This window comes from Salvelinus sp. IW2-2015, linkage group LG20, assembly GCF_002910315.2.
Source record: "Salvelinus sp. IW2-2015 linkage group LG20, ASM291031v2, whole genome shotgun sequence".
Classification (NCBI taxonomy): domain Eukaryota; kingdom Metazoa; phylum Chordata; class Actinopteri; order Salmoniformes; family Salmonidae; genus Salvelinus; species Salvelinus sp. IW2-2015.
In genome coordinates, this window is record NC_036860.1 from 55232480 (window position 1) to 55255715 (window position 23236).

General features: G+C 41.0%; 2 protein-coding genes and 1 long non-coding RNA gene across 3 annotated transcripts; 1 reads left to right on the forward strand and 2 right to left on the reverse strand.

Annotated features, from left to right (window-relative positions):
- Positions 1-11265: 11265 nt before the first annotated feature.
- Positions 11266-19102, forward strand: LOC139029468 (uncharacterized). The gene is made up of 2 exons (XR_011481785.1): positions 11266-11356; positions 12478-19102. It is a non-coding gene; the product is annotated as an uncharacterized lncRNA (long non-coding RNA).
- On the reverse strand, positions 11672-15366 carry LOC111980976 (transmembrane protein 119). The gene is made up of 2 exons (XM_024012074.3): positions 15278-15366; positions 11672-13378 (listed from the first exon to the last, which is right to left on the reverse strand). The coding sequence occupies exon 2, from the start codon at positions 13364-13366 to the stop codon at positions 12455-12457; it is 912 nt and encodes a 303-aa protein (XP_023867842.1). The 5' UTR covers positions 13367-13378; positions 15278-15366; the 3' UTR covers positions 11672-12454.
- selplg (selectin P ligand) lies at positions 18004-21580 on the reverse strand. Its single transcript, XM_070449511.1, has 2 exons — positions 21436-21580; positions 18004-20908 (listed from the first exon to the last, which is right to left on the reverse strand). Exon 2 carries the CDS (start codon positions 19910-19912, stop codon positions 19484-19486), a length of 429 nt encoding a protein of 142 aa, XP_070305612.1. The 5' UTR covers positions 19913-20908; positions 21436-21580; the 3' UTR covers positions 18004-19483.
- Between the last annotated feature and the right edge of the window lie 1656 nt (positions 21581-23236).

Genomic DNA, 23236 nt, shown 5'->3' on the forward strand with positions numbered 1-23236 from the left:
CATGGGTAAATTGTGACTGACTGATTTACAAATAATRTGAATTTCCTACATTGTAGTTTATTTCCCGCCTCCATTGGAATGTGGCAAAAGCGATTACATGATAGGATAACTATGATTAAAGCTGACCAATGCAGAAATCGCTCCGGCATTTCCTAGTTGCTAAAATTCGAATAGTTCGTCTAATTTCAGTTTATGTGACAAAACAAGCAAGTATAGTGTAGAGAATACTTGTACCATCTAAACCGCTGTGAATGATCTTTTCCATAATCCCAAATATTATATTTTCAGCTGTTTGAAGCTGGTGAACAAAACCGAAAGTAAAATATGCAAGAGCAAAACGTAAAAACAGGAAACACAGATCTATCGTTCAGACTTGCTTTCAATGAGARTGACAGATTTATAACTCACATTTCCATGTGAATTTTGTCAGATCCCCAAAAAGATACATAAAGCAGGTAGTTCAATGGTAAATCTCGTCCTAAACTGTGCTTTTGGCCGTTACCAAGGCGACCCAAAAGTCCCAAAGGTGGCTGTGTACGAGAGCATCAAAATGACTGCAGAGAGGCTGCCAACGGACTAATCTACAAATCACCTTGCATCATAAATAATGACTAATTATTATTGGTAGATCAGTCAGTCACATTTTACCCATGATACATTGTGGTTTTGATCCTCTCGAACAACCGAGGTATATTAAGGTATATATTACTAAGAATTTGTAAGGTTCTATTGAAATGAAACAGACAGAGCCAGTCTACAATAGTCAGCAAAGTTTATTTACGAGAGCTCTGCTGTGCATATAAAAAATGTTCCTTTATAACTATTCTCTAACCTACGCACATACATACACACTAACTTTGGATTCTCTCTTTTTCTCCTGGAGTCTCACCAAAGTTTATTACCACACAGCTGACAGTTCCAGTCCCCTCCAGATTTCCTGTATCTCTAGCTCTCCCTGTCCTATCTATCTCCCCAGAGTTATAGCCGGGTCGGTTCAAACATAGTTTAATGATTCACTTGTTTCTTTAGGCACACACATACATCCCTCTCCTCCTAGGTACATGCTACATAACCTCTTTCTATGAACTAACATTATTTATCAATATAGAAAAACAGGGTAGAATTCTTAGTTATAGTTCTACGTTAAATGTATACATCATTTAGTCATTATTCATAAAAATCATAACACTGTCCAAAATATTCACTATGCAAACAATCACAAATAAATGCTATATAGTCTCATTTTCCAATTCACAAAAGCCACATTCCTCTTCAACATTAATAATATTTCGAAAATAGACTATTACAAGGACAACATCTGTGAAGGATCTTGATAGAGACTTCTCTTACTTTATCAGTTATCAAATATTTATGTGGATTAGTCCACTCACATTGCCATTTCACATCAAGATTCCCATTGAAAAATAGCAGCAGTGGTAAACTAACTGTTAATAATTTCCAGACTAAATTGTTGGTCAATTTCTGATAAGTATTGATGCATTTCACACTATCACTGTAATTTAGTGCATGTATGAAACGCTTGATCGGTCCTTCAGTAAAATAAGGATCCATTGGATTAGCTTTCATTAAAATAATTATTCCTTACACAACATAATAAAGTTATATTTCGCTAATAATTCATTGTAATTATAAGGACTACCATTATCATTTATAAGTTGATTAAAAACCTCTACTTCATCACCATCCCTGATCCGGGAGCATCCTCATCAGTAAAAAAGCTGACTAGCATAGCCTAACATAGCCCACAAGTAAAACAAGCATTAAATATCATGAAATCACAAGTCCAATAAAAGCAAATGAAAGATACACATCTTGTGAATCCAGCCATCATTTCCGATTTTTAAAATGTTTTACAGCGAAAACACAATATGTATTCTATTAGCTAACCACAATAGCAAAAGACTCAACCGCATATTTTCACAATTTTTTTACCGCATAGTAGCTATCACAAAACCGACCAAATAGAGATATAATTAGTCACTAACCAAGAAACAACTTCATCAGATGACGTCTTATAACATGTTATACAATAAATCTATGTTTTGTTCGAAAATGTGCATATTGAGGTATAAATCATAGTTTTACATTGCAGCTACAATCACAAATAGCACCGAAGCAGCAAGAATAATTACAGAGAGCAAGTGAAATACCTAATAACTCATCATAAACATTTATGAAAAATACATGGTGTACAGCAAAGAAAGAATAACAATCTTGTGAATCCAGCCAATATTTCCAATTTTTTAAGTGTTTTACAGCGAAAACACAATATAGCATTATATTAGCTACCACAATAGCAAACACACACCGCATTCATTCACCGCAAAGGTAGCGATCGCAAAAAAACAGCAAAGATATAGAATTAATCACTAACCTTGACCAACTTCACAATGACAGTCCTATAACATCAGGTTATACAAAACACTTATGTTTTGTTCGAAAATGGCATATTTTGAGCTGCAAACCGTGGTTATACATTGTGAATATGTAGCATCGATTCACCAGAATCTCCGGAGAAATTTTGGACAGTCACCTAATCTAATCAAAGAACTCATCATAAACTTTACTAAAAAATACATGTTGGACAGCAAATTAAAGATACACTAGTTCTTAATGAATCGCCGTGTTAGATTTAAAAAAAACAAACAGCTCTACTTAAAGCGAACAGCGCCCGCAAAAAGGAAGGAAAATACGACTAAACATTTTCCACAGAAATACGAAATAACATCATAAATGGTTCTTACTTTTGCTGAGCTTCCATCAGAATCTTGTACAAGGAGTCCTTTGTCCAGAATAAATCGTTGTTTGTTTTAGAATGTCCTCTTCTCCTGTCGAATTAGCAACCTTAGCTAGCCAAGTGGCGCGAAGATGTCCATCTTCACCTAACGCAGAGAACGGAAAACTCCCGATAAACGTTGAATAATCTGATAAAACTATATTGAAAAAACATACTTTACGATGATATTATCACATGTATCAAATAAAATAAAATCCGGAGATATTAGCCGTCTATACCGAACGCTTTTCAGAAGCCAATGCTGATGTTCTTCCCGCGCCTTGGTAGACAAAGGAAATAGTGGTCACGTCATTCCAAGAGCTCTTGTTCGACCTCAGATCAAGCTAGACACCCCATTCCACCTCCCACTGCCTGTTGACATCTAGTGGAAGACGTATGAAGTGCATGTATATCCATAGATTTCAAGCAAATGAATAGGAAGGCCCTGGAACAGAGCCTCGATTTCAGATTTTTCACTTCCTGTCAGGAAGTTTGCTGCAAAATGAGTTCTGTTTTACTCACAGATATAATTCAAACGGTTTTAGAAACTTGAGAGTGTTTTCTATCCAATAGTAATAATAATATGCATATTGTACGATCTAGAATAGAGTACGAGGCAGTTTAATTTGGGCACGATTTTTTACAAAGTGAAAACAGCGCCCCCATATTGACAAKAAGTTTTAACCACGAAGATGTTATTGGCAAACCAATTATGGRAAAATATGGTTTTATTTCTATATCTAATATCACMATTTTTCCAAATAAAACATTTGTGTGGAGAGAAGTTGTGCTTGTATAACAAGGACGATATCCTACCTGATCTTGTGTGGCTTCTTTTTCCAAATGAAATTGAATAATCATTTGTGGAGAGTGGTACATGTAGACTGTGAATCTCTAAAAATGTAAAAAGATAAGATTCTCTCGAGATAAACCCTTTGCCTTTGACAGACTCTATCCTGAAGAGATAAATATCTTGCCAACCATGAATAACATTTTTTTTATATAGATTCAATTAAGGGATTTACATACATTTATTTCATTTCATTAGTATTTCGGGTCATTTTGACACCTAAGTAGGTTACAACAYCGTTGACAGAAATCTCACATATTCTAGGACTCACTTCATCTTTAAGTGCAAAAATGTACATTTTGCAATATTCAATACCAAACCTGACACTTCAGAGAAAAGCTCTACTGTTTGTAGGCCTACTTTAATTTATAAAAAACAGGGTTGTATTGTCAGCTAACTGGGAAATCTTCACCTCATTATCACACACAATAATTCCTTCAAAATGACTTTTGGTGACCATTGAACAAATMATTTGTGATTCTAATAGGAATAAAAATGGTGATGCTGGACAGCACAGACGAATCCCTTAAGGAATATCAAATCTAGGTGAGGATCCACGGGAAAGTTTAACATAACTATTACCACCATTATAAATAGTTTTAATTGTGTTGATAAAAAAAGACCACATTTTAAATAGTACAATGTATCAAAAATCAACTCATGACTAACAGTATCAAATGCTTTTTTGAAATCCCAAAATAGAATAACAGGATTGTCATCTAATACAGTGCATTCAGGAAGTGTTCAGAYYCYTYCCYTTTTCCACATTTTGTTATGTTAAAGCCTTATTCTAAAATTGATGAAATAAAACAATTTCCTCATCAATCGACACACAATACCCCATCATGACATTTTTGCAAATATATTTAAAATATAAAATATAAATACCTTATTTACATAAGTATTCAGACCCTTTGCTATGAGACTCGAAATTGAGCTCAGGTGCATCCTGTTTCCATTGATCATCCTTGAGATGTTTCTACAACTTGATTGGAGTCCACCTTTGGTAAACGCAATTGATTGGACATGATTTGGAAAGGCACACAACGGTCTATATAAGGTCCCACAGTTGACAGTGCACCTCAGAGCAAAAACCAAGCCATGAGGTCAAAGTAATTGTCCATAGAGCTCAGAGACAGGATTGTGTCGAGGCAGAGATCTGGGGAAGGGTACTGAAAAAATTCTGCACCATTTGAAGGTCCCAAAGAACACGGTGCCCTCCACTCTTAAATGGAAGAAGTTTGGAACCACCAAGACTCTTCCTAGAGCTGGGCGCCCAGTCAAACTGAGCAATCAGGGAAGAAGGGCCTTGGTCAGGGAGGTGGTCACTCTGACAAAGCTCCAGAGTTCCTCCCATCTCCTCTGTGGAGATGGGAGAACCTTCTAGAAGGACCAATCAGGCCTTTATGGTAGTGTGGCCAGACGGAAGCCACTCCTCAGTAAAAAGCACATGACAGCCCGCTTGGAGTTTGCCAAAAGGCACCTAAAGGACTCTCATACCATGAGAAATAAGATTCTCTGGTCTGATGAAACCAAGATTGAACTCTCTGGCCTGAATGCCAAGCGTCATGTCTGGAAGAAACATGGCACCATCCCTACTGTGAAGCATGGTGTTGGCAGCATCATGCTGTGKGGATGTTTTTTAGCRGCAAGGACTGGGAGACTATTCAGGATCAAGTGAAAGATGAACAGAGCAAAGTACAGAGAGATCATTGATGAAAACCTGCTCCAGAGCGCTCAGGACATCAGACTGAGGCAAAGGTTGACCTTCAAACAGAAAAATGACCCTAAGCACACAGCCAGGACAACGCAGGAGTGACTTCAGGACAAGTCTCTGAATGTCCTTGAGTGGCCCAGCCAGAGCCCGGACTTGAACTCAATCAAACATCTCTGGAGAGACCTGAAAATAGCTGTGCAGCGATGCTCCCCATCCAACCTGACAGAGTTTGAGAGGATCGGCAGAGAAGAATAGGAGAAACTCCCCAAATGGGGTATAATGTGTAGATTGATGAGAGAAAAAAAAACTATTTAATACCTTTTAGATTAAGGCTGTTACTTTACAAAATGTGGAAAAAGTCAAGGGGTCTGAATACTTTCCGAATGCACTGTACATACAAATGATCAGACAACACATTGAAAGYATAACATTACAGCTAGACCTGTGCTCAAATAGCCTCTCAATATTTGTCTTTGTCAAACGTGAGAGTTTACCTTAAGCACTTTTACATAAAAACATGAAAAGTAAAAGACTCACCTTCTGTGTTAGTGTGAAGTGACAGCATCTATAACAGCCTACTGAGAGTGTTCCCTCAGTTTACACCCTTGCCTCTTGACCAATAGCTCACTTTTCCTTTATTTATTTATTTGTCACAACTGCATCAAGGAATGGGGAAGGGGATCCTAGATGTGGGCTTCCACATCACACGCTTTGAGTGTTCAGCACCATGGAGAGCACTACTAATATTATATCGCTTTATTTTCAGACAGCTGGGGAGCTATAATTAAAACTTGACCAATATCGCTCTCCYGTGTTAACCTCAGGAAATGAAATACACCTGCAAGGTTAGTTTGTTTTGTGTGTATTTTTAGATTTGCTGATATGAAAGGTAACGGTCTCCTACCACGAACATGAACTCTCCACTGTCACATAACTCATATACTGTACACATAACACATACAACGTTTTTTGTTTTTCTACACAATATCATTCCTTATGGTTAATTAGCTACTACCCTGTGTTTGCCTTTAGGGCTCATGCCTAACCTTTAGATATATTTGCTGAATATTGCTACACTAAAAATGTGATATATTTGAATATTATATGAAAATCCATGCACTTTTCTGTCATTCAATGGAATCAGTCCAAAAGCTCCTCCTCCCACACTGTCATGCGCATGATAAGGKTATTCGCTCGCCCTCTTCCAGACTGCGTCATTTCAGACAAACAGCGAACATGGCGGGTCTAGTTGCAAAGAAGTGTATCACCCCGCTTGTTGTGATGAGAAGGATTACTTCCCCGGAATATACGGTCCAAGCCGCCTACCACAAGAAGGTAAAATAACCTGTATAGCTAGCTAMATTTGATGGCTGATAAATTAAACCATGTGTCCCTGTTTAGGTCGTAAACTCGTTAAATGTGAATTCCTTGCAAGCTTGTTTTGACAACGAACCTAGGCTAACGTTAGCTAGTTGCTATAAGTACATTTGGCATTGATTATCTAGTTATGTATTTGTTTCTCTTAGAGTATCTAGTTGAAATATATTTTAAAATAGAGGTCGAAGTAGCTAGCTTAGTTAACAACATGCGTCACATGCCTTGACTAGTTCTATAGCGTACATCTAGCTAGCTAACATGTTAGATAATGTTCTTTCTAAAAATGCTATTTTTCTGCCAATCCAAATTTAATCTCCAGCTTTGTCTCGGTTGATGCAGGTCTTAACTGATGTAGCTAGTTATACCTGAAGGTTAAGCTGTTTCTTCCTAAACTGTTTTTGTTAATTCCTTAAATTAGATGTTTGGTAACACTAACGTCAGTTACGCTACATGTGTCCGTCAAATCTCTGAAGCAGCATAGCGGTAGCACCAGTGTACTACCTGCCCTGGCAATACGCAGTTTCATTGATTYTGGATTTTTCTACAGAACGTGTGAAATAAGATCACATTTCCACAGTAACTCTCGGTTTCTGTTGAACCTGTTATATACATGTGTAAGAGAACACCATAACCTATTAATTATGCCATCTATTTGGTGGAATTGTCCATTTGGATTTAGGCTAACATTTCATCACTCATTCTGAACATGTATGAATGTCTTGTAAACCATMTTTGGCCAAAAGGAACATGAGTTTGGTAATTTAAGGCCGCTCCCACAGTTATGAGATTTAGGCTAGTCAATAAAACAACCGTTATCAGTACCAACTGGCAACTAACAAACTCACCAAATATTTAGGCTCTTCAGACACACAGCATTTTTCAATAATGCAGAGAATGACCTGCATCRTGGCGATTACGTCTGGGGGGAGGGAGGTTGCAGCAGGAAGTACTACTGTTGTGGACAGTGGAGTCCTGCCCTAATCTGTTTATTTTATTTTCCCTTACATAATGTTGAAACTACCCATTGCATAACAGGAGTGCAAGAGTCCTCCCAGCCTTGAGCCTGCTTTTTTGAGAGACAGTTGGAATTAATTTAAGGATGATATTATGTGAATGTTTGTAGCTATGCAGCAGGGAATATTACCTAGATGGGGTCATTTATAAACTTGAGTTAAGTAATAAAATGKTTTTGTCTCCTTGTTGCTATGTTTAGGTAGTGGACCACTATGAGAACCCAAGGAATGTTGGATCCCTGGACAAGACCTCCAAGAATGTGGGGACGGGCTTGGTGGGAGCCCCAGCTTGTGGAGATGTGATGAAGCTTCAGGTACGTTGGTCCCCTGTCCTCATTACTTCCTGTCTCACCATGGCAACCTCAGATGGCCTTGGATTTTGAATGAGGTCACTATGTCTTGGTTGTGTTCCAAAGAAGCAGATAACAACACAGATAGGACTTAGCAAGAAGCAGCATGCTCTATTTATTTAGTTACAAAGTGTATGTATTTAGTAATGTTACATAATTGTTTATTCAATTATGTGGACAAAAGACAGTTGCATAAAGTGACTAATCTACAGATTGAGGTGGACGATCAGGGGAAGATTGTGGATGCCAGGTTCAAGACGTTTGGCTGCGGCTCAGCCATTGCCTCCAGCTCCCTGGTAACAGAGTGGGTGAAGGGCAAATCCGTGAGTGAACATTCTGCATCCATGACACTTCCTCTGCTTCCTGTGTTACTGTTCTGTTGCCCTGTTTTCAATTTCTCAAATCAAGTCATTTCCACCACACWGTTTTTTCCTTTCATTACATATCGTGATTAGATCAAGTTTATTTCTTGGTTGGTGAAATGTTGCCCTCTTTTTGGCTTTCAGATTAACGAAGCAATGACAATAAAGAACACTGACATTGCCAAAGAGCTCAGTCTTCCACCTGTTAAACTTCACTGCTCCAGTAAGCTCTTATTTCAGTCTGATATATAATACTGTTCTGCCCTGTCTAACAAGCTGAATTTCTAAACCATACGTGCCTTTTTAATCTATTTTACAACCATGTGAAATGTTTGCCCCTTTCTCCAGTGCTGGCAGAGGATGCCATCAAAGCTGCCCTGAATGACTACCGTCTCAAACAGCAGGATGGCAAGATTGAGACTGTCAAAGCCAGCAACTAAGGGAGGACTCTCATGTAGTCCTGGACACCCTTGTCCTGCACCCTACTACCAAGGAGACACTCAAATGTAGTCCTGGCTCCCCACTCCTCCACCCTTCTATACATGGGGCATCCTAAATGAGTCCAGGTTATGTCCACCCATACAACGTACATAGACAACACAGTATACACACCAGGCCCCTGTGGCATTCTGTGGTTTCCCAGTCTTTACTCTGTAGCCTGTCACGTTAACGCACAATTTAARGGCACTGATCGGGTGATTGGTACAAAGTAAGCCTTATTTTCAGGAGTGAGAAATGCAAAGTGAGCCGAGACAAGTTTGCTTTGTCTTTATTCGCTTTATTTTGTCAGGATTTTGTCATGGTTTGGGGGTATTTTCAATTGGGAAATGATTATGGATGCTGTGGTGAAGTATTGAATAAGACTTCTAAAGGTATCCCATCAACACCCATGTAGCACACATGTTTTGAAGGCAATGAGGAAATGCAGTGCGGGAGATGTGAAATGACAGCAAACTGTTAAGGTATCTATTTGGATTCTTTTGTCACATTTCAGACTTCCTGGTTGTAATGCAAATTAATAAAGTAAGGYGTGTACGTAGTATGTTATGTCTTATTTTTTTTGTCATGCAAGGTCTCTATAATCCGCTTTGAGGTATTGTCTAGTATTTCTCAGCCGTGTGCAGACTACCAGAAATTAGAGCAATGCTTGTATTCTCCACTAGATGGCATCATTGGCATACTTTATCCTGAGCCATGTAAATACATTCTGACTTCATCCATAAATGCAGATAATGGTTMTGCTTTTATCAAATACCAAACACAACACATTTTAGAATCTCTACTGTCTCCACAATTTCTACCATATTCAACCAAAGAACACTGAAAAATAAAGAAAGCAGCACCTCTACAACCATTTTTGGTGTGTGTCTGGTCATGTTTTCAACCACACTACACATACACACGACTAACCAGCCTGCATTGTAAAGGCACAGTACGAGTAGAGTAGACTGCTATGTTTGGTGCTTTCCCAAGTTCTTTCACAGGATCTGGGTCTGCAGCAGAGCAACGGTTGTCCCTTAATGGKTCATTMCTGAGTTGCTACATCTACTTTTGRACTGTGCACWTTRCAGAAATTGCTCTGCCATTTCCTGGTTGCTGAAATTGTAATAGTTTGCCTAATTTTAGTTTGTGACAAAAGCAAGTATAGTGTAGAGAATCATTGTAACATCTAAACCGCTGTGACATACGTTTTACGTAAGCAAAAAATATTGTGTTTGAAGCTGTTGTACAAAACCRAAAGTCAAAGACTGTAAAACTAACTTAAGAACGGGAAGCATGGAACAGATCTGCCGCTTTTTAGACTTGCTTTCAATGAGAATGACAAGTAATTTCTATSTGAATTTGCTCAGGTTGCCCAAAAAGTTACAWATTAGAGCTTTAAATTAATGATGCATATATATATAGCCATTGGTTCTTGATGAATAGAACTTARAAATACTCCATGAGCTTAGTTCAACTGTTGCACCCCATCAAAACCCCAAATATACTTGTTTTACTTCCAATGTTTGTAAACATACTGTATAGCTTCAAAACATGGTTAAAACTATCAATTTGAGCTCATGGATGTTCAGTCCTTGTATCCATAGCTCTGTCTATGAATTTGAGAGTGGTTCTATTTCTCTCAGCTCTTTACCAAAACCAATGGCGGGGTGCCAGCTTTGGTATTTATTGAACTCCAGATTGGCCCATTAATGGACATTTTTCAAGAGACAGGATAAACATTAGACTAACTACACAAACACAGGTTTTATAACGTAAAAATACCTCAATGTTGGAGACATACTGTCTGAGTTCAAGTTGTGACAGATGCTGCACCATGAGGTGCKCATGGTGAACTTAACCTTTGTCTAAACATTAGACGGTTACCATGGTTACTCGGAGTCACTGTAAAAAAATACGCAATAGTCTCTACAAGCTAGAATGTTGATAAAACTTGATATTTAAACGTACTATACCGGTCCTCTGGGCTGTTGGACTTAGTGGAGATAAAACGTCCACAGGAAAGTATTAACAAGACTTTTGGGGGCGCCAGTAGGTATATGGCTCTATATGTTTGTAATTCTGGCAAGTATTTTCAATCACCTGATGCATTTCACATGATGCACAATAGCCAAATGTAACCGAAAGTTGTCAACCGAAGCAGTTTCCTTGCAATCAGCTGGAAGTGTTTGCCTTTTGGTCTGTGGTTCGGTTAAGCTCAGACATATTGTGCAAGTGTTTGTCACTTGCGATATGCGTCAGTATTGAAAATTAAACGCGGAAATACATACCCAGGGTCGTTACAATATGATATACAGACCAGCATACTGAAGTCCGGTTGATAATGCTTCTCTGTGGATATTTTGTATCAGATTATCTCTGACATAAGGACAAAATCGGTGGACAACAGGTAAAGTAAATTTAAATAAAGTGTGTTCAACATTCTGACTTGTAATGAGACTGTTCGGGAAAGCTGACCCTACATGTTAGAGAGGAGTGTGTAAGTATTTAACTCTGGGATTCTAAAATAGGCTAACTTACCCTGTACTTATCCATATTTGTTCTTCAAGAAAAAGCAACCACAAATTGCCCTGAAAATGATCTCTAACCTAGGATTAACACCTCACTAACCTACCAAAGAATGGAAGAGAGAGAAAAACAAGATGCAGCACCATTACTTTGGCCATTGTACAAATACAAATAAAAACAACACAGAAACCTCAAACAAGAGAGCATATATAGGAGTGTATGGTCAGGTCACATAGTGTTAACCCTTTAGAGAGAGATACATTGAAAGATGGCAGGTCACATAGTGTTGTACTTTTAGGAAAATTGAAAGATGGGCAGGTTACATAGTGTTAACCCTTTAGAGAGAGATACATTGAAAGATGGCAAGTCACATAGTGTTAACCCTTTAGAGAGAGATACATTGAAAAATGGCAGGTCACATAGTGTTGTACTTTTAGGGAGACATTGAAAGATGGCAGTTACATAGTGTTAACCCTTTAGAGAGAATACATTGAAAGATGGCAGGTCACATAGTGTTGTACTTTTAGGGAGACATTGAAAGATGGCAGGTCACATAGTGTTATACTTTTAGGGAGACATTGAAAGATGGCAGGTCACATAGTGTTATACTTTTAGGGAGACATTGAAAGATGGCAGGTCACAATATGTATACTTTTAGGAGACATTGAAAGATGCAGGTCACATAGTGTTATACTTTTAGGGAGACATTGAAAGATGGCAGGTCACATAGGTGTATACTTTTAGGGAGACACATTGAAAGATGGCAGGTTACTTAGTGTAACCCTTTAGAGAGAGATACATTGAAAGATGGCTCCTGGGAAACAGAAGTAAATCAACTATATGATTACATACAACTGAACAGACATAATTTGGTAAATCCAAAGAGCGGTAAACAAAGCTGACAGCTTTGCCTTAAAGATTGTCACTCATGCAAAATTGGTCAAAACCATTGAGATCAAACATAGTGTCGAGAGCATAGCTAAAATGCTGTTTTCTCTCCAGTGATCAACGGAATAGACAGTGTGACAGTGGAGTCCTCTTGCCTGTCCTCTTCCTGCTGAGCCTGTGAGTGCCCTTGGCCAGATGGAGACTCAGCTCCTGTGAATGACTCATCATCCTTTTTTAGGCCTGTCTGTTCCGGAAGGATTTCTGACTGCTCAGGGCAGCTGCTATGTTGGGCTTCATTGACTGAGAGCTGGCATTCCTCCTCCTCACTCAGCTCTGGTGGATTTGATGGCTGATTGTCTTTCTCTATTATTTCTCCCACAGCCTGAACATTCACCTCATGACTTTTCTCTGCTGCTGCAGATATCTGTGTGGGGTCTTTTCCCTCTCGCTCTCCCAGGGGAGGCTTGGAGAGAGTGCGGAGGTTCTTGGCTGCCTTCATGATGTCATGATGGAGCTTCTTGCTGGAGTCCACTGGCTCAGCCTGCTGCCGGTTGGAGGGTTTCTCTRGCACCTCGTTGAAAAGCTTGGTACCTCCGGTCTTGTCCCCCTGGTCCACGTACATCTTAGAGGGGAAGGACGAGGGGTAGTAGGCATTGATCTTTCGTTTGCGGCTCATGATGCAAGCACAGCAGAGAATGAGGAAGATAGTGATGAAGAGTGTGAAGAAAACTAGGATGAGGAACAGGTTATCCTGCAGGAAGTGAACCATCTGGCTGAGCAGGAAGTGCTCTAYGTGGGTGGAGCCAAGTGAGGTGGTTGAGGACTCCGAGGCGGGGCCACTGGTGGCAGGTGGGGAAGGGGTGTCAATGAGGCTGTCTAGCTCCTCCCCCTCTGCACTGCCCTCCAATGAAATGTTGAAAGGGAGGGGTGTGGCCAGACTGGGGCTGCTGGACCACAGCGTCACCAACAGACCAATAAGATGAAGTGCCATGAGGAACATCATCTCCTGTAGGACCTGCAGAAAACAAAACAAGAACATACAGTGTCAGTGTGGCTGTTGTCAATTTGCATTTCCACTGTTAAATTGCACAGATTTCGATCAACAGGTGTTTCGATTCATATAGCTGTTCTTGTGTCTAACATTGACAGTTAACATCTAGAGCTTTTTGTGACTGTTGCACAATACATTGTAAAGGCTTCACTSATCAACAATGAATGAAAATGCCTTCTGAGTAATTTMTATTCTTGATAGAATGTCTATAGCTGTAGATGGCATTTTAAGACCCAGATAGCAGCTGAGAGCTGATGAAAGGCAGGCAGAATTTAAGGTCTGAATTCCAATCATAGCATGTCACACACAAGCACACACACAATGCACACATGACTTGCACACACACAGACATATGCACACAAAGGCCTGAATTCAATCAGATTTGCCTTAACCCACAGTAACCACAAACTGCACAGCAGATCATTGTTTTTGTTAAGTCGATGTCGGAGGTGTAACTGCGTTGGAGCTGTSAAATCGGTGAGCAGCTCTTTTTCATGCTGGTTCCCGGAAATACATCATGACACTCTTATTCCGTGAAATTAAATTTTGCTTAAAGCAATAAACTGAACAGCCCTGCACAGTGTATGGTAGCAATAAAATAAAGGACCTCCTCTTAATTTCACAATGACAGAGAATAGCCAAACTTTAAACCAACTGAACATTGCAGATAGAAATGTCATTAATAGAGCTGTCATGAATCCTTACTCAACATGTCAGAGAGGCAGGTCTGCTCTACACAATATATTTMWATCTGAACATTCCACAGTTGTGCCCTGCTGAATGTGGCCCAGGAGTAGACTGCTGGCCTGGTCCTTGTAAATCATCCCAGCCGACCCACTCCTTCACCCCATTTTCCCACTCCATCTGTGTGCAAGCTGGGCCACATGAACCATTGTACTCTTCAGGAAAGGGGGGGTGGGAGTTCCTTTATAATGTATCTCCCATTCACTTGGTGAGTGTTGGGTCAGTAACCAAAAGGTTGCTGGATCGAATCCCCGAGCTGACAAGGTAAAAATGAGCAAGGCAGTTAACCCGTGTGGTCCCGTGTGGCTCAGTTGGTAGAGCATGGCGCTTGCAACGCCAGGGTTGTGGGTTCATTCCCCACGGGGGGACCAGGATGAATATGTATGAACTTTCCAATTTGTAAGTCGCTCTGGATAAGAGCGTCTGCTAAATGACTTAAATGTAAATGTAACCCACTGTTCCCGGGCGTGGATGTCGAATAAGGCAGCCCCCCGCACCTCTCTTGATTCAGAGGAATGCATTCAGTCGTACAACTGACTAGATATCCCCCTTTCCCTCAGTGTATACTTTCAAACTCATACACACATTCACGGATGCGCGCACACATAATGGTTACAGAGGAATTAGTCCCTATTGAAGTATTCAAGATACCATTTGATGGAGATGACCAGACATTTTTGAACAGTCATACATTTAGCACAGCCATTGTGTCGAATATCAATGACGTACAAACATTTTAAAATTATTGAATAATGCAAGACTTAGTCYGACTTCAAATTATACCTTCTTTCAAAAATAAAATCTGTTCACCACAGATGTATCTGCACAATCTCATGCAAATATGGGAAACTCATTCGGATTCAGATAACCTATTGGAGAACTCTATTGAACAATCTTGATTCCCTGCTGGCGAGCTGCTAGCCTGGAGACATAAGTCATGATGCTGTCACGGTAGCTAAACTGCACTGCAATCATGTGAGGTAATATCTGTCCACTAAAGTTAACTCATATTTGACAAGAATGTTATTTCTCTTTTGGAAATAAACCCTATGGGGTAAAATGTACAGTAAAAGAAAGAAGAATAAAATAAAGTGAATAAATAAAAGTGTCTGTACTCACCACCCACAGAAGTGGTCACACACAGAAAAGGCTCCTCTAGAACTGTGGATGCTTTAGAGTTTGAGGAAAATGGATGGGGAAATGAACTGAGAGGATGGGAATGTGCCTGACTCACCTCCTCCAACAGTAATTCTACAGTTTTAGATTTCAGACTGGAGGTTTCTCTGATCGGCACAGAAAAAATAAAATGTAAAGTTCTTTGCCATCGGGACAAATCCCTCCTTCCCCCTTTCCTCCCCTCCTCCCTCTCTGGCTGCCTTGCTTCCCAGAAAAGGACTGGGCTCCTTGGCTCCACACAGATTGTTCTTGTTAGGCAGTAGTCTAATGTGATGTGGGGGCAGGGCCTAGGGGCTCGGCTCAACTCAGCTCTACGGTCCCTGTTCTGGATGCTCAAGGCCAGAGTCAACACTGCAGCAAGCTGGCTGAGCTCAGAGTGAGGAGACAATCACCGCTCTGGGTTTTAACTGGGGAATAGACAGAGACTCGACTAACCACAGACAATGTATTGGATAAATTGTTTGTCACTTGGCTTGCCCCCTCTGTCTTCTTACATGCACTTAACCCCCTGAAACATTTTGGGCCTCCTTAACAATAACTATCAAGGCCTTTCGGAATTTATTGAATTCACTTGCACTTACTCTGTCACATACCTTACTCAGTCACATACCTTAGTCACATACCTTACTCTGTCACATACCTTACTCAATCACATACCTTACTCAGTCACATACCTTACTCAGTCACATACCTTACTCAGTCACATACCTTACTCTGTCACAAACCTTACTCAGTCACATACCTTACTCAGTCACATACCTTACTCAGTCACATACCTTACTCAGTCACATACCTTACTCAGTCACATACGGTACCTTATTCACTCTCCCATATTATACACATTCTACACACCGAAGCTATACTTTTAGGTTCTAGACAAGGGCTATCTATATCTAGAACCTAAAAGGGTTCTTCGGCTGTTCCCATAAGAGAACCCTTTGAAAAACCATTGTTGAATCCAGGTAGAACACTTTTGGTTACACTTTTCACAGAGGGTTCTACATGGAACCCAAAATGGTTCTACCTGGAACCAAAAAGGGTTCTYCTATGCTGACAGACAAAGAACACTTTTGGAACCCTTTTTTMCAAGAGTATAGTGWCGATCCCAAGTGGTTATAGTTATGGCAAAAGTTTTTTTGGACCCCACACTRTACCTCTGACACCCTGATGACTTACAGCAGACCAGCCACTTTAACAGACATGCAGCTCCACAGTGTGATTGTCTCTCACAGGAAGGGGTCAATTTTTTCTGTGTGGACATACCACCCATAACAGCCCAGTAAGAGGATAGGGGGGTTGGGGCACGTGCCAATGGCCTTGCCAAAAACAATGAGCAGGGTGTTCTATTGAGTATAGTATGATGGAATCGTTCTCAAAACAAGGGTCTGGGCGTACTGCCAAATTGTAGATATTACAGTGAGGATTTCTCCCAGGCGTTCAATCAGTCACTTGCATGAACACAGAAATTGGTAATAAGAAAAGCACAAACATGGCCTCCCGAGTGGCAGTGCAGTGTTAGCTGTGCCACTAGAGATCCTGGTTCGAGTCCAGGCTCTGTCGCAGCCTGCCGCGACCGGGAGACCCATGGGGCGGCACAYGATTGGCCCAGCGTCGTCCGGGTTAGGTGAGGGTTTGGCCGGCCGGGATGTCCTTGTCCCATCACTCTCTAGCAACTCTTGTGGTGKGCTGGGCGCATGCACGCTGACATGGTCGCCAGGTGTACGGTGTTTCCTCCGACACATTGGTGCGGCTGGCTTCCGGGTGAAGCAGCGCGGCTTGGCTGGGTCGTGTTTCGGAGGATGCACGGCTCTTGACCATCCCTCTTGTGAGTCCGTATGGGAGTTGCAGCGATGGGACAAGACTGTAACTACCAATTGGATACCATGAAATTGAGGTTGAAAAAGAGATAAAAAGAAAAAAAGAAAAGCACAAACATAAAAATGCCCATTACAATAGTTAAACATGCTCAATGTGTCAATGTGTAGCCACAATTGAGAGAGAAAGAACTAGCAAGCAAGAGTGAGAAAGTGTGTGTGTGTGTGTGTGTGTGTGTGTGTGTGTGTGTGTGTGTGTGTGTGTGTGTGTGTGTGTGTGTGTGTGTGTGTGTGTGCGTGTGCGTGTGCGTGTGCACATGCGCCCGCACAGAGAGATATTCATGTTACTAGAGTAAACACAGCTACAGCTCAGAATGTTTGAGATGATTCATCAAGACTTGCCAACCTTTATTTGGTCATAATGATAGTGAGGTGGTTACGGAGTACATACTCTAGTCTAGCCTCTGGTCTATGATTCCATTTGTCTTATAAGCTCTGTCTACATCCCTCAGAGTCAGMTTTCCCTGGCATGAAAATTTGATACCAGTTTTATAATATACACCCTGTTGATTTGTATGAAGCATGTGGACTAAGATGTAAATCTCTGCTCCTGCAAAGAATGAACTWTGATATTGATGCCAGAAAGGGGCCTTGAATSCATGTAAAAAATAAACCAGACTTTTTATTTGGTCTGCTTGCTTGTGTTATCTACYTATTATGAGTACATAGTAAAACAAAGGGAAATATTGGCGCATATTACAAACCATAGGGCATAGGTTTATAGTGACAAATCTAGAGGGTCCATGTTTGAAAAACTGAAATGCCATCGGACTTAAATCACCACAGACACAGTCATTAGCCAGCTGCCTGTTGTTTAATATCACTTTGTCATTTCTTTACAGTTTCGTTATGATCTATTCATTTGTTCCAGTCCTTTGTGATCAATTTTCAGTTAAATTGTGGAGCCTCTTCATTGTGTTTGACTGGACTCATAGATAAACAGACATGCGGTGTCTCTAGGAAACCTGCCCCTCTCTCACACGGAGGGAAGACCCCAAAAAGTCAAAAAGAAGTCAAACATCTGAGGGCTTGAAAGGTTTGAAGGGGGTCTGGGTTTAGCAATGATACTGTATCTTTGTATTATGACATATTATGGCAAGACAAGGACACAAGAAACATCTGCAGAACGTCTGGGACTTTCTACACAGACTCTCAATACAGAAGGTTACAGACTTATTTAACACCCTGTAAAGGACATTTCATCACATCTCACATTCGCTTGACCCTGACCATATTTGATATACTACATACAGTCTATGTTTTGGCTCACTGTACATCAAGGCAGATGGTTTTGTTATCAAGACCTAAGAAGACTTCCAGAAGAACAAGCTTTTTTGCAGAAAACAAATAAATGAAATTGCTCACAAGGATACATATTTTCTGAAGCATGTATAAAATAAAATAACGTGGTTTGCACAATGTTTTTTTTTTTGTGTATCATGTATTTCCACTCAGAATATTGAAGGCTATAAGATTCTKACCACATACAACTCTAAATAGCCCCATCCACCCAGTGACAAAACGAACAGTGAGTCATCATAAGCAGTCCAGGTTTTCTTATAGCTCTATAAATGTGTATGTGCKGGAACGATTCTCTTAAAAAATAACATGAACTTTACTTCCAGATCTATAAATCAATTGTAGAATCCTAAATCTCGAATAAACTGTCTGTGTAGCAAACCTTTTTTTACATCACTGTTCTCGTCCTATTAGGGGAACTTCATTATCAACAGAATCATGTCAGTGCAATGGTGCAAAAACTCAATCTCACTCAGAACTACTCAGAGGCTGCATTGGGTTGCATTATGTTTGAGGATGATTGACCACCTGACTTCTCCAAACTTTGTCACTGTTTGCTGTAAACATGTCACAATAAAGTAACGTATCATTGGTTCTCCATTTGTGGTTTCTGTCTCTTCCTCTACTGGTTGCAGTAGATGGATGTGCAGCGAGGCCCAACCAACAACTTCAAAGAGGACGCTGAAATATATTCTAAGAGCAAAAGTTTGTATATTGACAGCAGTCGACCAGTCAGAGGTGCAATTCAAAGTCTCATCAAATGAAAAAAAGTGGTCATTTAACCCAGAGTAAGTAGGAAAACTACAAAGGTTTTATACGCCCCCACAGTCTCTGTTTTTAATCGTTTCCCTTGATGAACTTTAAGGTGGCTGGGATGACCATTAACCTTCAGGCTTGGAGTTGTGTACCCTGTGTAATTGCACCATATAGCACTTCACAGAGTGTGACAGTCTGACACAGTCTGCAGATCTACACTCTAGACTCGTTGCTCATTGTCTGGGAGGAAGCTGTGAAGGGTTACATCATCTCCCCCCTCCTCGTCACTATCCAACTCTGTTCCAGGCAGCAGGGCTCCGTTGCTCTTGGGGATGTGGGGTCTCCAATGGGGACCATTGTCATCGTGGAGCAGGGCAGAGATACACACCATCTCAGTGCCCCGATTGTTTGTGCCCACTCTGTAGCGATGCTTCCTGGAGGAGTACTTGGTGCAGAGGATGATGCAGCTGACCATGAAGAAGGTGGCCACTGCAGCTAGGGAGGCAATGGCAATCAGACACTGGCTCACCAGACCATCCCGTCGGGTAGGAGAGCAGGGCAGACCCCCTCCCCCTGATGGATCTTTTTTAGAAGGTAACGTTGTCATGGTGGTCGTTGTCTTGGTGATGGGGACCTTCTCTGTTTTCATCTTGGGAATCTGGACCCCAGAAGAGGAGTTGGTAGAATTGTCAGTGGTTGAGATGGGTGGAAAAGTGGTTGAGAAAGTCTCATTGGTGGAGGATGAGAAATTGGTAGAGCTAGGCCCTTGGGTAGAGGATGAGACAATGGTAGAGCTAGGCCCTGGGATGGAGGATGAGACAATGGTAGAGCTAGGCCCTTGGGTAGAGGATGAGACAATGGTAGAGCTAGACCCTGAGGTGGAGGATAAGACAATGGTAGAGCTAGGCACTGGGATGGAGGATGAGACAATGGTAGAGCTAGGCCCTTGGGTAGAGGATGAGACAATGGTAGAGCTAGGCCCTGGGGTGGAGGATGAGACAATGGTAGANGCCCTGGGGTGGAGGATGAGACAATGGTAGAGCTAGGCCCTGGGGTGGAGGATGAGACAATGGTAGAGCTAGGCCCTGGGGTGGAGGATGAGACATTGGTAGAGCTAGGCCTTGGGGTGGAGGATGAGACATTGGTGGAGAAAGGTCCAGAGATGGAGGAGGGCCCAGTGGTGGAGGACACCTCAAATGTGGTGTTAAGCTCTGAGATGTAGGACCAGATGGTAGAGCTGGGAGTGGTGGTGGACAAGAGGTCAGATGTGCTAGATGGCCCGTGGGAAGAGGACGTCTGGCTGGTGGGTTGGTTGGTGGTGAGGGGAGATGAGGTTGTACCTGATGAGGTGATCATTGCTAAGGGAGAAAGGGTTGGACCCAAGCTGGTCATCATGGTTGCCTCTGAGGCGTTAACACTCACAGTAATGGCACCGCCTAACTCACGGGTACTGCTGTTGTACATCACCGTATGGGTTTCCACCATAGACAAACCGCTCTTTTGTGTTGYTGCTGTATTGATGCCCATATTACTGCCTCTGTCTTCTGTGAGTGTGGAGTTCTGAGATGCCTCAGAATACAACAGAAACAGGCTCCACAACAGAACAGGATACACCTTGTTATACCATGACATCATGGTGCCAACTCTGAAATGAGAAATCAGTACACACATTACTGCTTGTATGTAGTATGCTATTGGACATCAAATTATATCCGAAGATCTGTTGCGATATGGCAKGGGCGTCAAGAAGCAGACTATCAATGCTGACGTGGAATGCAACTAATGGATGTTCTAACTGGCTTAAGGAAACTGTTGTTTGTAACAAAGCGACATGCCACTGTGGGTGGTGACATCGTCAGCATGTCATGGTGAAACAGTATGTTACTCATAACTAGCACCACACCCACGTAACGGATGAAACAGGAACTCAAAGGTATCATAGGCTTTATAATGAGACTTAAAGTACGTATTATTATTTGCAAACAATTCTGGTAGCATCAATAAAACACAAATAATAATTTAAAGAATAAAACAAATCTGAGGCACCTCAAGAAAAGCTAAAATCTTCAAACTCTGGAACCAATGAAAAAGGCAGATTTTACACTCAACATCCAGTATTCAAAACCTCTCTATTGTCCCAGGCACTTACTGTCAGCAATTCTTAAGTCTTACCTCACTGATGGGGAAGTGTAGTAGAAGACGTGGAAGAATAGGACGCTCAAATTTGTGATGGTGGAGTTAAGCACATGCTGGCATGCCTTGACGAGCTGATGGTAGAGGCACAACAGAGCTCTCTACCTGATATGAAGAAACAGGAAATGCGCACTGTTCTGCAGAAGTTACATTTTTCACACTGACTCAAGTGTGAAACTGACAAGCCCAGAGATGCCTTGAGGTTTGTTACCTTTCCCTCATTTCAAATGGTTCAGGGGATAATCTGATTCAATTTGCAGTGCATTTATGGACAGTTTTTATTTTGTATTAATTCATTTTTATTTTTTTATTTTAAGGGAAAACATATTGAGACCTAGGTCTCTTTTACAAATGTGCCCTGTATATACAACGTAAATATACACATTATACCCAAACATATACAGATTAAAATACAAAAATACAGTCATGGGAAGCACAAGTAAAACATCACAAATCACCCAGAAACCCTGTTACATTCCTCCAGAAAAAAGTCCCCAATTAATACATTACATTTCCGAAATGGCACCAGAACATCAAGATGAAATGTAGTTTGTGCTCTAAGAATGTGAAACTCAGAGAACTACATTCAGCAGACATTTATCCACACAGAAGTAGATCATTAATTACATCCCAAAATCCACCCAATTCACAGTCCATATCATACTTTGGAAAATATCAAAGTTTCTAAAGGTCCTCTCTCTCATATTATAGTTGAAGTGGGTTAGAAATGGAATTATCAACAGAAGTGTCTGAGGCGCTGAGTCATATTTAAGTGGAATGGTTGTGTCTCAGATATTTCCCTCTATGGTAGACGCTAGATGTCTGGAGTCTGATAATGAAGAATGTGTGGTGCTTGGGAGAGTTACACTGTAAACTACAGACCTCCTGTAACCAGCATCGTTGCTGTACAGTGCAAACTACAGACCTCCTGTAACAAGGCTCATTGCTGCGCAGTGTAAACTACAGACCTCCTGTAACCAGCATCGTTGCTGTGCAGTGTAAACTACAGACCTCCTGTAACAAGGCTCATTGTTGTGCAGTGTAAACTACAGACCTCCTGTAACCAGGCTCATTACTATGCAGTGTAAACTACAGACCTCCTGCAACCAGGCTCATTACTGTGCAGTGCAAACTACAGACCTCCTGTAACCAGGCTCATTGCTGCGCAGTGCAAACTACAGACCTCCTGTGGAAATGTGGCAGCAAGTATTGAAACCTGTCTCCATGGAAACCACCACTTCCTGTTCTCGTCTTGTGAGTCATTTGTGAACCAGCTCCTTTGAGTGCTCGTATGTTGCTCTGGACTATCTCTAACCCCCTTCACAGAGGTAGTTGTCAGGTATAATGGATTAATCACAACCACTAGTTTAGTTGCAGGCTGAAATACTTTTCTTGGAATAGGCTTACTTCATCACACTACATCACACAATGCATGACAGGTAAAGCAAAATATTCTTGTCTGCATGGAGTTTGAGCACTATATTCACTAAATTGTCAGACTGATAATAAACATGACATTTGATCCATTAAAAACAACAAATTATATTTCCCCCACAGAACCTAAACTGTTCAAAATGTCATTTTGCAAAGACAGCATGGGAATTTGATACACCAGAATTTTAACACAACAAAGTTGAGTAGCCACACAAACACAGCTACAAAAGAGGAMATTTATCCCACAGTGACCTTCAAACTGGCCGTTTTCCCAGCAAAGGATTTTAGGAGGTGGGTGGTCAAGAGAGAGGAAATACAGGAGTGAAATGTGTGCTTGTAAGCCTTT

What these genes read in the sequence shown, in the direction of transcription:
- selplg (XM_070449511.1), bottom strand. Translation starts at nt 19,912, where the DNA reads ATGAAAACAGAGAAGGTCCCCATCACCAAGACAACGACCACCATGACA.